This window comes from Diceros bicornis, chromosome 3, assembly GCF_020826845.1.
Source record: "Diceros bicornis minor isolate mBicDic1 chromosome 3, mDicBic1.mat.cur, whole genome shotgun sequence".
NCBI lineage: Eukaryota > Metazoa > Chordata > Mammalia > Perissodactyla > Rhinocerotidae > Diceros > Diceros bicornis.
In genome coordinates, this window is record NC_080742.1 from 22,167,127 (window position 1) to 22,182,591 (window position 15,465).

The window sequence follows — 15,465 nt, forward strand, 5'->3', positions numbered from 1 at the left end:
TCGACAGATTGCTGAGAGCCGGGTGTGGGAGGTGGGGATGGAAGGTAAAGGAACTTTTCTTTTTTTTTTTGTGAGGAAGATCAGCCCTGAGCTAACATCCATGCTAATCCTCTTCTTTTCGCTGAGGAAGACCGGCTCTGAGCTAACATCTATTGCCAATCCTCCTCCTTTTTTTTTCCCCCCAAAGCCCCAGTAGATAGTTGTATGTCATAGCTGCACATCCTTCCAGTTGCCGTATGTGGGATGCGGCCTCAGTGTGGCTGGAGAAGTGGTGTGTCAGTGCGCACCCGGGATCCGAACCCGGGCCGCCAGTAGCAGAGCGTGTGCACTTAACCACTAAGCCACGGGGCCGGCCAAGGAGCTTTGATTTTCTCGTTTCATTTTTTTTTTTTTTGCTGAGGAAGACTCTCCTTGAGCTAATATCCATCGCCAATCTTCCTCTTTTTGCTTGAGGAAGATTCACCCTGAGCCAACATCTGTGGCTAATCTTCCACTATTTTATATGTGGATTGCCACCACAGCATGGCTGGTAAGTGGTGTAGGTCTGCGCCTGGGATCCGAACCCGCGAACCCCAGGCTGCCGACGCAGAGCATGCTGAGCTTAACCACTATGCCACCAGGCCAGCCCCTCTTGTTTCCTTTCTTAAATCATATAGTGACACAAACATTTCTAACCTGAAAAGGTTCCTTTTAAGGGCATCTAAACACCCTTAAATATTCCGTACTAATATTCTTGGGAAAACATTTTAAAGACCCTTTTCCTGGATACCATTTTGTAATTTATATTAGTTATTTTTTGTTTTTAAAGATATTCCTTCTTTTTTTTTAAATTATTTATTTATTTATTTCCCCCCGCAAAGCCCCAGTAGATAGTTGTATGTCATAGCTGCACATCCTTCTAGTTGCTGTATGTGGGACGTGGCCTCAGCATAGCCAGAGAAGTGGTGCGTCGGTGTGCGCTCAGATCCGAACCCGGGCCGCCAGCAGCGGAGCACGCCCACTTAACTGCTAAGCCACGGGGCTGGCCCCTATATTAGTTATTATATGAAGTTTAGAGCATTTTAATGCCTTTTTGTCATGTGTAAGTAATAAGTATGTCACTAAGCTTAGAAAAAATCCTTTCTCTTTTTATGGAAGTGAAGGAGTAGTAGTAGATTTATTTTCATCAAAATGTACAGACATCGTTAGGTGAGAAATCCTATATGTATAGACTCAGTTTAAGGAAAGGGCATAGATCACAACCACTTCATCTCCTCTTGTTTTCCTTAAGGCACTTTCATTGCTTTCCTAGAAATATGTGGCTGTTCAGTTAAGTGAGATTGCGCAACCTACTACATTTTTAGTGACTTGATCTATTTAGGTATATTCTTTAAAATTCTTGCATAATATTATGAAACCAGCTAACATCAACTGAGTTGTTTTGTTTGTTTGTTTTTGGTAATAGTAGTCATTTTTCCAAATACTTTACATGAATTTTCTCATACATGATCCTCATAACAACCAAAAGGGAGGAACTGTTATTATTTCCATTTGAAAACAGGGGACACTGAGCACAGAGAACTTGCATCAGATGTCTACAGTTGCTCAGCTAGTGCCCAAGTCAGGCAGTCGAGCTCCACAGATTCCACACTCTTTACCAGCATCCCAAAGGTTATAGACGATGTCTTCACATGAAAAAATTTAAAAGTTAAGCTGTGATACAGCAGGATAAACGACTTTCATAGAGTCATCAGTGCTGTCAATATCTTCTTAAAAATTATACTGGAAAAACTTTTAAAACTAACCTAATGGTTTCTTTATTTAAGTGGTGAGTATTGCACTTACTAGAGCTAAGTTAACACTTAGAAAAACACATTTTATCAAAATTTAGCCTTCGTTCATTATTTCTTTATCTGCTAATTTTATTAAACTTAATTTGATTAAAAAATTTGTTTACTACAGTCATGTGCTACTTAACAATGAGGATATGTTCTGAGAAATGTGTCTTTAGGAGATTTCGTCATGTGAACATCATAGAGTATATTTACACAAACCTAGATGGTATAGCCTACTACACACCTAGGCTATATGGTAGTAATCTTATGGGACTACAGTCTTATATGAGGTCCATCATTGACCAAAATGTCGTTATGTGGTGCATGACTGCATTTTAATATTAAAGCTGAATATTTTATATATTCTTGATGTACTAAGTGCCCCATATGACAAATTAAATAATTTATTAAATTAATTTAATAAAATAAATAAATTAAATTAAATTAAAAACAGCCTGAGAACAGATTTAAAAAGGCAAACATAACCTTTAGACTGGTTCACTGTGTTAATTTGCCAAACATGCATTATGTACTAGGTAAAAGCTGTTATGCAATGATAGCAGCAACCACAGTTATCATGAGCATTTACCATATTATTGAACACTGTTCTTATTACCCTATATGGTCTGTCTCCTGCATCCTCAGAAAAACAGTATAAGATATTAGTATTGACCTTATTTTACAAATCATACATGAGTGATGAAAATAATACATAGGTAGTAAATGGAGGATCCTTGGGATACAAACTCAGGCAATTTGCTTCCAGAGCCTGCAAAGCAGACTCATTGAAGAGTTTCTTGTTTGGTATATCCTAGAGTGCAAGGCAAAGTGGTAGGCCCTGTGATAAATGCAAACATGCATCTATGTGCTCTTGGGATTCAAAGGTGGGAAAGATTAAAATCCATTGGGAGAATGGTATGGTTAAATGAAAAAGAAAGGAAATTTGAGGATAACCAACTCTATTGGATTTGAGTATGTTAGTGTTTAATATTGGAGAGGTCATTTAGGATTAGATGACAAAGGTCTGGACAGGCAGTGAAATCTGGATTCAATTCACTTGGAAATTGAGAGACATAAACGATTTTTGACTGGGGAAGTATTGTGATAGCCATCAGAGCTGTATTTAGGGAGACATCTGCTAGTGGTATCTAAAAAAGAAGAGTATATATGTCTTATTGTGTTAGGTAATCTTAGAAAATTAAGCATAAATAATAATTTATTGACTAAAACAAATTTTAATCATCAAAAACTGCGTGCAGATCCTGGGTGCAGACCTACACCACTGGTCAGCCATGCTGTAGCAGCGACCCACATACAAAATAGAAGAAGATTGGCACAGATGTTAACTCTGGGCAAATCCCCCTCAAGCAAAAAGAGGAAGATTGGCGACAGATCTTAGCTCAGGGCGAATCTTCCTCAACAACAACAACAAAAAAAACTGCATGCAGAATTTTTTTGTCCTAAGATTGCAGTCTTCATTTGTTAGCATGATTATCTAATTTGATATTTGTAAAAATAAATAGCAGAAGATATATTCTCACGAGTCAACATTTCTCTTTGACTCAGGATTAATTTTATGGGGCATCTGAAGGTTACACCTCATAAAATAGTTGGGATAAATATATGAATAAACATCTTATCAACATGAAAAGGTAGGTTACTTTATAACTTTTTTTCATTTAGATATTGTCATATTATCTTTGGAGACATTGTAATTAAAACCTTCCAGTCTGAAAGCTTCTGAAATCTTCCACTATGAAAGTATTTGTGTCAAGTCTAAATTTAATAATATTGTAAACTTATTCTTTCCACTCAGAGCGATTAGAAGGTAACAAGTGGGTCTTCTGATTTTTTTTTTTTTAGTCAAAACTATCCATGACATTAAAATTCAAGGGCATTGCTTGCCATCATTCAGCTTTATCTGGCTAAAATCCTGTAATTCCCCAGCCCTTGCTGTTGGGGAGCTCTAGGTTCATCACACTTAACCTCTGCCTAGGCTTCTCAGAAAATAATTTGTTTCAGTCCATTCATAGTTTCAATAGTTGAGCAAGCCACACGCAACTGCACACTGGTCTTTTACCCTGAGCACACTAATCTGATTGTTTTTCCACTCTACAAACTCTGGGTCAACAATCAAGCTGCCGCCAGAAACTAATTAATTTGCAAACAGGCTTCTGTTTTCACAGAGGGAAAGCTTTTGAGAACCATGTCAGAGAGGCCAGTCACACCATGGTTACATGCATTGTCATGGCATCCACTTCTTTGGGTAAATCTCTTGCTTGATGTCACTGCACACATGAACCCAGATTACCCAGTCAGTGGTAAATCCCTATTGAGGCCCACTGAGCTCTGAATGTAGTGACTCTAGAAGAGGAAATTGGTATAGACAGGCTCTGTATTCATTAAACTAATGGTGAGACTAGAGAGAAAAATGTTAAGGACCAAGAGGAAAAAGAGAGCTAGCTTTAATTTAAAGAATTTTCCAAGATATTGTCTCATTTTTATACATTTTCATGGATTTTAATTTAAAAAGTGGGTTTTCCTTAAGTAAATGTAATAATATCTTGAAATGTTATTTTTCTACTCTTACTATTCAACTATAAATTCTAAATAAGTGGTTCAAAATTTTTGACTAATATGCTATACTAGAGAGTTGTACCTATTAAAGAGCTCACCATTAAAAAATGTTAAAATAGCATATCCTAACAATTTTATTCAGGTAAATTTTCTCAGAGTCCTAAAAGAAATAAAATCACCTTTCAAACATTGCCACTAATGAGTTAATTTTTATTCAAAAGTTTTATTCATTTTTCCTCATTAGTGCAATGTAATTTCAAACAAAACCAATTAAAAGTGATTATGTTCCTTAGACAAAATGTGACATGGAAAATAGGTCCTCAGCAAAGGAGATCAAGTAAAGGCATATTTTGGTAACTTTTTGCTCTTCATGAAAAAAAAAAAGGTAGAGTTAGTTTATTAAATTTATCATTATTTAGAGAGTAGAATAATTTCATGGTATATATTTATTTTTTGAAAAGAGTATACTTCTGGGGAGGTGTGCATTCTTTATCAGGATGAAAACTTTTCTGGGTAATAAATTCACGAGAGAAAAAACCAGATAACTACTAGGTTGTGTTTAGATACAGATATGAATACTTATTTTAAACCATTACATATTCATGTCTCAGCATAAGTTCAGCAAAAATAACCAAAAATATTATTATTTTTATTTGCAGCTCTACACATTGATACCTCAGAATCGTTAACTAATAAATACAAAGTGTAATTCACAGAAGATGTAATTCAAAAGTTAAAAAAGACTGCATCGTTGTTGCTTCTTTCTTAGGCTATGAACCAAGAAGACATTTGTGGTTGCTGTTGTTGTTTTAACTGAATGATCACTCAACTTCTATAATACTCATCTGCTCACATAACCATAAAAAAAGGCTTCCAGAGGTTTTTTTCCCCCAAGGTCAGCAAAATATCACTAATTTACTTAAGCCAGAGAAATAATTCAAAATGGCATCACTAAGAAGTATGACATTATGCAAAACTAGATAAATTCATTTTACTTATTAAAAAAATCCAGCTGGATACTCTGACATAGTTTATGCCTTTAAAGATGATAGAATTAAAACAGTACATTGAAAGAGTTGTATGAATGATTTGAGATTAGGTATCTGGTACCATGCAATATTAATTTGTGCTCTCATAGTTTATTTGTGGTCACATTTCTTGGTTCTAGTTTCATAAAAATATATCTTGTAGAGAAATTTGAATCTTTAGAAAACATGAAATATCCTAGTGCATGACCACAGAGGAAGCTCTGCTGATTCCAATAAGGGCAGGCCATCCTGGTCTGAGTGTTACAAGTGAGAGGAAGTGGAAGGATGACTTGCATACTGTTTCAATTATGGACAAGAGCAAGTGGGTTGGTCTATCCACAGGCACGATCCTTTTAGGAAATTCCACTAAAAGAAAACAAGTCTTCCTGAAATGAGTGGGAAGGCCTCGCACTCTGGGCACTGTAATTAGGTCTGTTTGTGTTCACTGGGCCTTGGCTCTCTCAAGGATCCATGTGGTTTCACATATTAAACCAGACTCTGACTGCCCTTTCACCCTGACTCAAATATAATCACTCACAGAATGAATCCAAAAGCTTCCTAAGCATGCTCCACCGAATGGAAGTGGGATAAAGGATACAGAGAAAATTCACATTTATTAAGTGCTTACTACATGCCAATCACTTGCTTAGTACTTTTTACACATTATAATCTGGTCATTTTTTTTCACAACTATGAGAGGTAGATAGTATTATAATCCAATTAAAAATAAAGTCCAAAGTCAAGCTGAAACTTTGTCTCACTCTAAAGACTATAGTTTTTCCTTCTTATCATACAGCATCTCAATATTAGTCCAAGACATAAACAATATTGGAAATATGTCCATCAAACAGAAAAATAAACATAGGCTAGATAGCCATCTGCTCTAATGAATGGCTAATATGTACAAGAACTAGGTGGTAGTATTTACATACTAAATGTTAAAAAATCATTCCTATAACAGCAGCATAAACTTATTTATTATGAATATACACAGAACAATTTTACCTAATTTTCATATTGTTAGTGAGCTGAAATAGGAATTGAAGTTTAAAACAATATAACATTGAGAGAATTTATGAAGCACAAGAAAAAAACATAGTGAATTTGGGCACGTCATGTCAAACACATACCAGTACATTGTCTGAAATCAAAAATTGTTCTAACAACCGTAAACTATGGGCTAGTGTAAATGATGATTTTTAAAAAGCAGTTATGTAAAAAAGCAATAGCTTCACTAGAAGGATGTGCAACTATGACATACAGCTATCTACTGGGGCTTTGGGGAAAAAAAAAGGAGGAAGATTGGCAATAGATGTTAGCTCAGAGCCAGTCTTCCTCAGCAAAAAGAGGAGGATTAGCACGGATGTTAGCTCAGGGCTGATCTTCCTCACAAAAAAAAAGAAACAATAAATAAAATAAAATAAAATAAAAAGAATGTCTGTCCTTGATTTTATTCCCTTATCTCTGTCTTCTTCAATTCATTGTAATAAGAACCTCTATAGGGCTGGCCCTGTGGCTTAGCGGTTAAGTGCGTGCGCTCCGCTACTGGCAGTCTGGGGTTTGGATCCTGGGTGCCCACCAACGCACCGCTTCTCCGGCCACACTGAGGCCACGTCCTACATACAGCAACTAGAAGGATGTGCAACTATGACATACAACTATCTACTGGGGCTTTGGGGAAAAAAAAAGGAGGAGGATTGGCAATAGATGTTAGCTCAGAGCCGGTCTTCCTCAGCAAAAAGAGGAGGATTAGCAAGGATGTTAGCTCAGGGATGATCTTCCTCACACACACACACAAAAAATCAATGGCTTCCATCTCTCTTATGTTTTTTTACCTAACAGTGTTACTCATTCCTAATTTTGTCTGTTAAAATGAAACTGAATTTAAACCTTTATTGATACTATTATAAACAATGTAAATTTTAGTGAGCAATTATGAAAATAGTGAAATTCCATTAAAAACACAAGGTAATTCAAGATCCAATTCTAGACAACTGTTTTATTTTTCTTAAGCAGGAACAAAAGTTACAAGTCATCTAAAATAGACCAACTGATTCTTCCAAAATAATTGAATTGGTTTGAACTGATTTGAGAAAAGTAAAGTCCTATGCCAAGATTAATTTTAACAGTCTTGAAGACCTTTCAAAAAGTACCTTGCAAGGTAATTTATTACTTCTGACAGCACAAATGATTGTGTAGTCTATGCTGATGCCTCCACACTCATGTATTTTATGCATTAATGTGTAAACATTGTTTCCAGTTTTATTCTGGAATGGTATTTAATTTCATGAGGCTTGTGATTCTCACAGTCCCTTGCTTCTATCTCAAATGTGTCTGCATCCCCAATCTTGCAGCCGTTCTAGTTTCTGCACCCTGTCAAATGTAACCTTTGTGCTAATTTGGTAAAATCAGTTCTCACATTTAGTGCTGAGAGACTGATAACTGAATTCTCAAATGAACTACACATTTGCAGAGATGAAGTACAGGGCTGTGGACAATGACTGTTTTCCCACAGTGTAAATTCTTCAGACTCAGCTGTCAACATGTGAGTGTGCAGCACAAAAGCAGCTTTAACTTGATGACTTTTTTCCTCCAAGGCCATAAAAATGAAACGGATACTATACTCTCCTTTATGTTATTCCATCTTCTAACGACATTTTCTTTCTCATAGACAGTGGAAAGCCTGTATGCCCTTCATAGTTGTTAGTAGATCAAAGTCTCCTGCTTGTTGAACAAAAAATAAACATTTTCCCTCCTATATAAATTATCAGTTTGAGAATAGACCAGATAGCAATGCTGAAAGAGGTTTTTTCCTACTAATTTTGACTCTATACAAAGCCCAGGTTTAATAATTGACAGTGGATATTCCAAAATGGTCCTCTGGGATTTTGGAGTTTGGCTCTTTTATAATTTTACACAGACAGCCTTCTTATGATCTCAGCATCTTTTCTTTTCCTTGGGGAGGCCTCTACTTTCTCAGATGGTCGCCCAGGTACCACTATACCTCCTCTACCCCCAGGGGTGGATATTTGACTATACGTCCAATCCTTTTTGATCGCCACAGTGTTTGTACTCAAATCACAAACAATCTTAGGCATCATCTGCTTTTAAGAGAACAACAATAGAGAAGTGATGTCAAACTTATTGGAAACTTGGGAGAGCAGGAAATAAGAGAAGCTAAGAGAAGTGACCCTTTTAAAGAGAATAGGCTAGTTAACAGTGATAAATACTGCAGGAGAGATTGTCTAAATGGGGGTTGAAAAAAAGGTATAGTAAGTCATCAGTGACCTTTGGAGGAGCAGTTTCATAAGATCAAAGGCGGACTGAAAGTGGCTAAAGGTGGTGAAAATGTTGAGGAAATACGTTCCTAACCAGGCTGTGGACTTAGACATATAGGGACTTCATGGCATGCCATGATTAAAGGAACAGTTTGGATAGGATAGACGAGCAATCTTTCAGATCAGAGAAAGAAATCAGTGGTGAAGAAGAGATAAAGACAGAAAAGAAATGTAAATTGGGTAAATTTACAAAAAAAATCAATGCGATTAAGAGCAAGGGCAGAAGGGTCAAATGTGGAAGGTAAGAGGAACACCATTCTTACTAATGCATGAAAAATAATAGAACGATCAGAAATGTTGCTGCAGGAGAGTAGAGATGCTGACTGAGGTACTTTGAGGTCTATTTTATGTTTTGCTTAGCCACTTTAAAGTATGGGATATATTAGAACAGAGATTGTCACACACAACTCATGGTCTCCTGAAGTTTCAGCGAGGTTCAAGTGGCAGAATTGTGACTCTCCTCTAACAAACAAATGAAAGACAGAGGTGATGAAATGAATTTTGGGTTCCCCAAGAAGGGCAGAAAAAATAAATGTGGTAGAAGTTCAAAGAGTGAGGTAAACAAGCATCTTACTGAGAACACAGATGGACTATAAACCATGAGCTTCATCCTTATTAATGAGGCATGTGAAACCAGGAAACAGTTCATGGACGAGAAATTAGTAACAGAGCAGCTTTATTTCATAATATTGAAGGTATATATAAGTAGAGATAATTATTTAATAATAAAAAATAACCATGATAATATTGCGGGAACCATTATAAAAATCTTTGATGAACGTGTAAGTGAATAAGAAAGGGATGATTAGGCATATGTGTGTGGTGATGGATTGTAATTAGTATTTGGGTGGTAAATATGATGTAATCTATGCAGAAATAGAAGTATAATGATGTACACCTGAAATTTATACAATGTTATAAACCAACGTTACGGCAATAAAAATAAATAAATAAATATACTTAACTCGTGCAAAAAAATAAATAAAACTATATAGACAAATATATAAAGATTATTTGGTTCAAAATCTGAGTGAAAATAGTATTTATTTTAAGTCTAAAAATTTTGTACATTTTCTCCTATACTAAATTTACTTATATATTGAAAAGAGAAAGAGAGTAAAAATGTATCTACTTGATCAAGTAGTAAAGCCAGTGCCTGAAGTTCAGGAAAGTGGCTTCTTGTTCTAAATCTTCTACAACTGGGTTAGATATAACCTTAGATAAAACATTAGCCTTAATTTCCTCACCTAGAAAACGGGAGAGAGGATTTTAGCAAGATTAAAGGAGAATCAAATGAAATGATATAAAAGTTCTTTGAAATTTTGAAAACACTTTCACTGTAATGTCGTTATTAGCACCGCAATTTTTTTAAAACATTCAATAATTTATATGGTGCTCTCAAGGCATTATAAGAGGTGTGGAGGAAAAAAAAGCTACACCATGAGATTTGTTGTGGTGTCCCTGTAAAACAAGACTGGTAACTCATCTTATCTTTTTCCACTGCCTCCCTTCCGTAGCTCCAGCCCAGAACTGTTTCTTTCCTTACTTAACTAATGAGAAACTTCAATTTTGGCACAAAGCTATATTTTCCTGAATTTTTAATCTCTCTTTTCTCTTTTTGCCCCACTTTCTCACAGCCACAGTCATGAAGTCACCACCACGAGTTTAACTGCATACGAAATCTCAAGTCATACTGTTTGTACTGTACAAGGAAAGCTCTCCCTTGAATTATTACAGATATACGTGTTACGTGCCTACATTCTTGCATGCACCACCTACCATTAAGCCACCTGGAATCGTGCTGCTCCGTCCTGATTGGGTGGTGGTGCCCAAGAGTTCGGAAGATAGCAAAGTCTCGTCCCATAAAATCAGCTGCCGTTCCAGAGTATAATTCTCCATCTGCATTATGACAAAATAAAACCACATACACATACTTTAATTCAATTAAGGCAAGAAAAACTAAAGAAACAAAATACAAGTTTCATGTTAAGACCATGCTAAAAAGAAAAGAGATGCTCTCTGCATCATTATTCAAAGCTACTTATTTTTATCCTGTCTTTGTTGAAGGGAGTATTTTATTAAATGATCGTTCACTGATTAGGTATCTGACTACCCATTTAGTACTAACTTAGAAAAACTGAGTAAAATATGATTCAGCGGACATTACTAAAACAGGAAATTTTATTCTTTTCTACTATGACCAGAGACAAACTTAAAGTGCAAAATGCAAATTATATTTATCACACGTTTGCTTTTGTATGTGTAAAGCTACTATGATTTAATATCCTTATTTATTAGAGTAAGGTATCGTAAAATCTAGCTTATAGCTTTTTATTTTAATGGAAATTAAATTTCTAATGTACTTCCTCTTTAGTGGGATATGAATTAATGAGATTTTACTATAATTTAGAAAGGACTAATATTTTCCTTGCCAAATTTTTTTTTCTTGTTTTTTATTTTTTAATATATCAGGTGGAAGAAGCGTCTAACTTGATATAAGCCATCATACAGTCCAAAAACACGTCATCACATAGTCTCAGATATAACAGAAATGTGTCTGAAGACGAGAAAATTTTGACAAACACAGGTCATGATCACTACAGCTCAAGATTCTGTTGTGCTTTGACTCATTCCTATTTAAACCGAATTAACTCTAGGTCAGAGTTTAACAATGCAGGAATCATATTCAGAAGATTAGACTAGAAAGGACAAGAAAAAACGAAGGAGAAAGAGAAGTTAATATTTACTGAATACCATTCTGTGTTTGCCGGGCAGTCAGGCACTGGCTTGACATTTTCAAATTATCTCATTTAGTTCTGTCAACAAGCCCATGACGTAAATGTTATTCCTATTTTACAGTTCAAGAAACCCAAGGTTGCTCAGCTAATGACTACGCAAGTCAAGGTGAAAGTTCAAACCCAGGCCTGTTTAATCCCAAGCCTCTTACACTAAACCATACCACCTTTCAATAAAGTGAAGTTTATAAAAATTACATTTTCTGTCCTTTAAACAGAAAATGCCCCGTATTATTTCATCCAGAAAACATATTACTGCCTGCTTACGTACAGTGAATTATCAGCAAAACAAAACAAAAAAATACAAAATTTTCTCTAAATAATCTACCAAAATAACAGTAAAACTTAACATTATCTTGTTGATCATTTAGATAAGTTAATGTTTCTGAATTCATTAATTTGAAAAATATTCAGAAAATAAAGTAGGCACAGATAAATTATAACTTAAACATTTGTATAACACTATCATTTCCAAAGGACTTTGATATTTATTAGATGAATCAAAAATTTTCTGTGCATCTTCAGTTATAAATGCCTTTGGGAAAGTCTTATTAATTTGATTCTTTATGTGATATTCTTTGTTCACACCCTCAATTCTCATGTGTGAATAATAGCTTTGTAATGAAAACAGACATTCTCAGTGGTGCAACCTAAGTCAATTCCTTCAGTAGAACCTGTGGTTCTCTGATATGTTTGAATGCACCAGGCTTTGGAGAGTCTCCAAGCAGTGGAGAATAGCTACACAGAGAGAATCACTGAGCAGCTACAAGTTATGACTTTAAACATTAATAGAAAGATGTCTTATCTTAGAGACTAAGTTTTAAAAAATTGATCATTTATTTTGGATTGTTGTGAATTGAGACGAATAAAAATGATGGTTTGACAATATATTAAGTACAAATTACCAGCTAAATGGATGGTACTCATATGACATCCTAAATTGTCATAGTATAATATCTTTGGGATTCAAAAGCATCTTGTGGGGCTGGCCCAGTGGCTCAAGCGGTTAAGTGCGTGCACTCCACTGCGGCAGCCCGGGGTTCGCCGGTTCAGATCCCGGGCGCGCACCGAAGCACTGCTTGGCAGGCCAGGCTGTGGCGGCGTCCCATATAAAGTGGAGGAAGATGGGCATGGATGTTAGCCCAGGGCCAGTCTTCCTCAGCAAAAAAAAAAAAAAAAAAAGAGGAGGCTTGGTAGATGTTAGCACAGGGCTGATCTCCTCACACACACAAAAAAAGCATCTTGTGTTCTCCTCGCTTAATTAAATATCAAGTTCAAATCTGACTTACTCTCATGATAATATGCTGCAGCAACATTTTATCTGCCCACAAGGTAACAAAATAACCCTTTTCTAAAAGCACAAAAACATCATGAATAAGCTATCTATAAGTTTCAAAGGTATTTTGAAATATTTAAATGCCTATTGTCTCCTTAATTTTAACCTATATTCAATAACTATAACATTTTTCTTAAGGTTGATATTTTATCTTTTTACAGATATAATTGATAAACAGATGTGATGAATTTTTAAACTTCAGGTGAATTATTTTTCTTGATCTGGGTGAATAAGAGGGTGTTAGTTAAAAATGTGTTGTGAAAGCAGCCTAAAATGTTCATGTCAATTCCAAATATTTCTCGTGTTGGAACAACTGTCACAGAATGCCTTGTGTCTTCTTTACCTTGAAAAATTGAAAGCATTAAATTATTAGTTGAACCTCATTGCTCTCTCAACCACATTAGGTGATGAAAATCAGGAAAGGTGAAAATAGAACAACCAAAAGGTGGAAATGGAACAATTTCCTATCAGAGTGTAGTCAGACAAGACTATGCCCAATAGAAAGTATAATCAGAAATAGAAAAGTAAAGAATGTCATTAATTAATCTTTTTTTTTTTTCTTTTAGCTTGCTTTAGTGTAAAATCCACACTTATGGTTGTTATTATACATAAACCTTATTCAGCAGAGAGCTGAAATAATACAAACAACAACAAAAGAAACTGCTATTTGGATATAGATAGGTATTTGTTCTCTTATTCATTTGTTTAATTGTTTTACAATTTATTTTTTTACCCACTTTCACATGAGGAAGGCAAAAATCAATATAAATAAAGGCAAAGGCAGAAGGACTAGACTGCCTAGTCATTCAGAGAAAGGGAGGTCATTCAGAGAAAGCAGAAGAGTTCTTCAGTGGAAGAGCTATTCACTCAATCTATTACTGAAAACAGAATTAAATTAAGGAATTGACTTAGAAACCAAAGGAAGGTTGCAGTTTAGGCACCAGTTGCCTCCAATCATAGGAAATTACCTCCCACCCAAATATTATTTTTAGCAAGAGTCGATGTGATTTCTGTGAGCTGGAAGCCACCAGATGACTAGGTGGCCATGAAGGGTACACTCTCATACTGTCAATGCTCAATATCAGTAAGCGTTCCTTTACACCAGGCCTTAGACCAGATTTTCTGCTGAGAAGTCTATAGGATTCTTATCAGGGTTGACTGCTCCAGGTATTATATCACATATTTGTTATTTGACGCAAATGTACAGGCGGTAGAATATTCTATTCTTGTATTCTCATTAAGCAGATATATAATATCAACTCAGAGTATATTTCTTATATATATACTTGTGCATTTCCACCATGTATTAAAGACTTATTACATTCTGTGGCTAAATGAAATGATCTAATGATATCTGAGTATAAGAAATTTACTATACCTCAATTGGCTTATTTTTGGAGAACAAATATGTTTAACAAAAAAGACTACTTGTCAAACTTCTTTCGTAGTTTCTAGGTCATTTATGAAGTTATCAAATTACACGTTGATTTTTGGGCACAGTGTTAATTTTCTAGTTTTCTGACCCTAAATATAAGTCTTCTTGAAAATCTGAAATTAGTATATTAGGTAAATGTTATCCTACAATGATTCAAATAGCATTATGGTTAAGATACATAATTTTGGGTTTCCATATATACCAAGCTACTAGTGAAAGAAAATATGACATTTGTCCAACTTTATTAAATTGATAGTAGAATAATATACTCAAGAAATTGTTACATATATCAAAAAGTGGTTTCGGATACTCTGTCCAACAAAGCTTTTAAGTCTCTCTCTAAAAAAATACCACATAGGCAGTTTGCTGTCTCAAAAATAATACATCAGACTAAGATAAATTAGTGCTGACAGATGTAGCTAACAATCTAGAATTGTTAAATATAAAAGTTGCTATTTGAGTACACTGCCATTCTTTCTTAACTATAAGCTTTCTTAACTGTCTCTACAGAAAACATTCTTTACTGAGATGAACACAAAGTTTAGTGAACTGCATTTCCACCACAGCAGTTACCTGAGAAGCATGTTAAAAACAAAAGTTCATATGTACTCTGGACTTTCTGTTCACAGCTTAAAACGAAGTAAAAATGTGGCTTAGATCAGGTAATGTATTGGATTATAATTCCTAAGAAGGGTGTGGTGAGGAGAAAGAGGGTGAAAAAAACATTTCCTGATGAAATCACAGCATTACTAACACAGGTGTCAAGTGTGACATGGATGTGAGCAAAAATCAAACAAACCTGAAGACCAAGCCATTATGTTGTTAACACCTTAAGTAAATTCCACTTCACAGAGTAGCAGAGTAATTAAAAACAGAAGAAAAAAAGAAATTTATCTCTCTCCTCTCTCTCTCTCTCTTTCTCACACACACACACACACAGCATGAATGAAATCCATTTCTTGAGAGTGGAAGAGTGTGGGAATAATTTTACATTTTTACATTTATTGAGCTCCGTCTCTATACCAAAAAATATAATATTCTGGCTTTATTACTTATGTTGTCCTTTTGAAACAAATATTTTTTGAGTAGTTAATATGTGCACATGATACAAAATTAAAAATATAAAATTTATAAGGCACCAA

The 15,465-nt window shown here is 35.1% G+C and overlaps 1 protein-coding gene across 2 annotated transcripts in view; it reads right to left on the reverse strand.

The window, feature by feature from the left end:
- SEMA3A (semaphorin 3A) overlaps positions 1-15,465 on the reverse strand; it is a 533,676-nt gene that overhangs the window by 71,673 nt on the left and 446,538 nt on the right. For both annotated transcript variants that reach the window (XM_058524659.1, XM_058524664.1), the window contains one exon: positions 10,537-10,656. In XM_058524659.1, the coding sequence (XP_058380642.1) occupies positions 10,537-10,656 (120 nt within the window). The remainder of the gene's footprint in view (positions 1-10,536; positions 10,657-15,465) is intronic.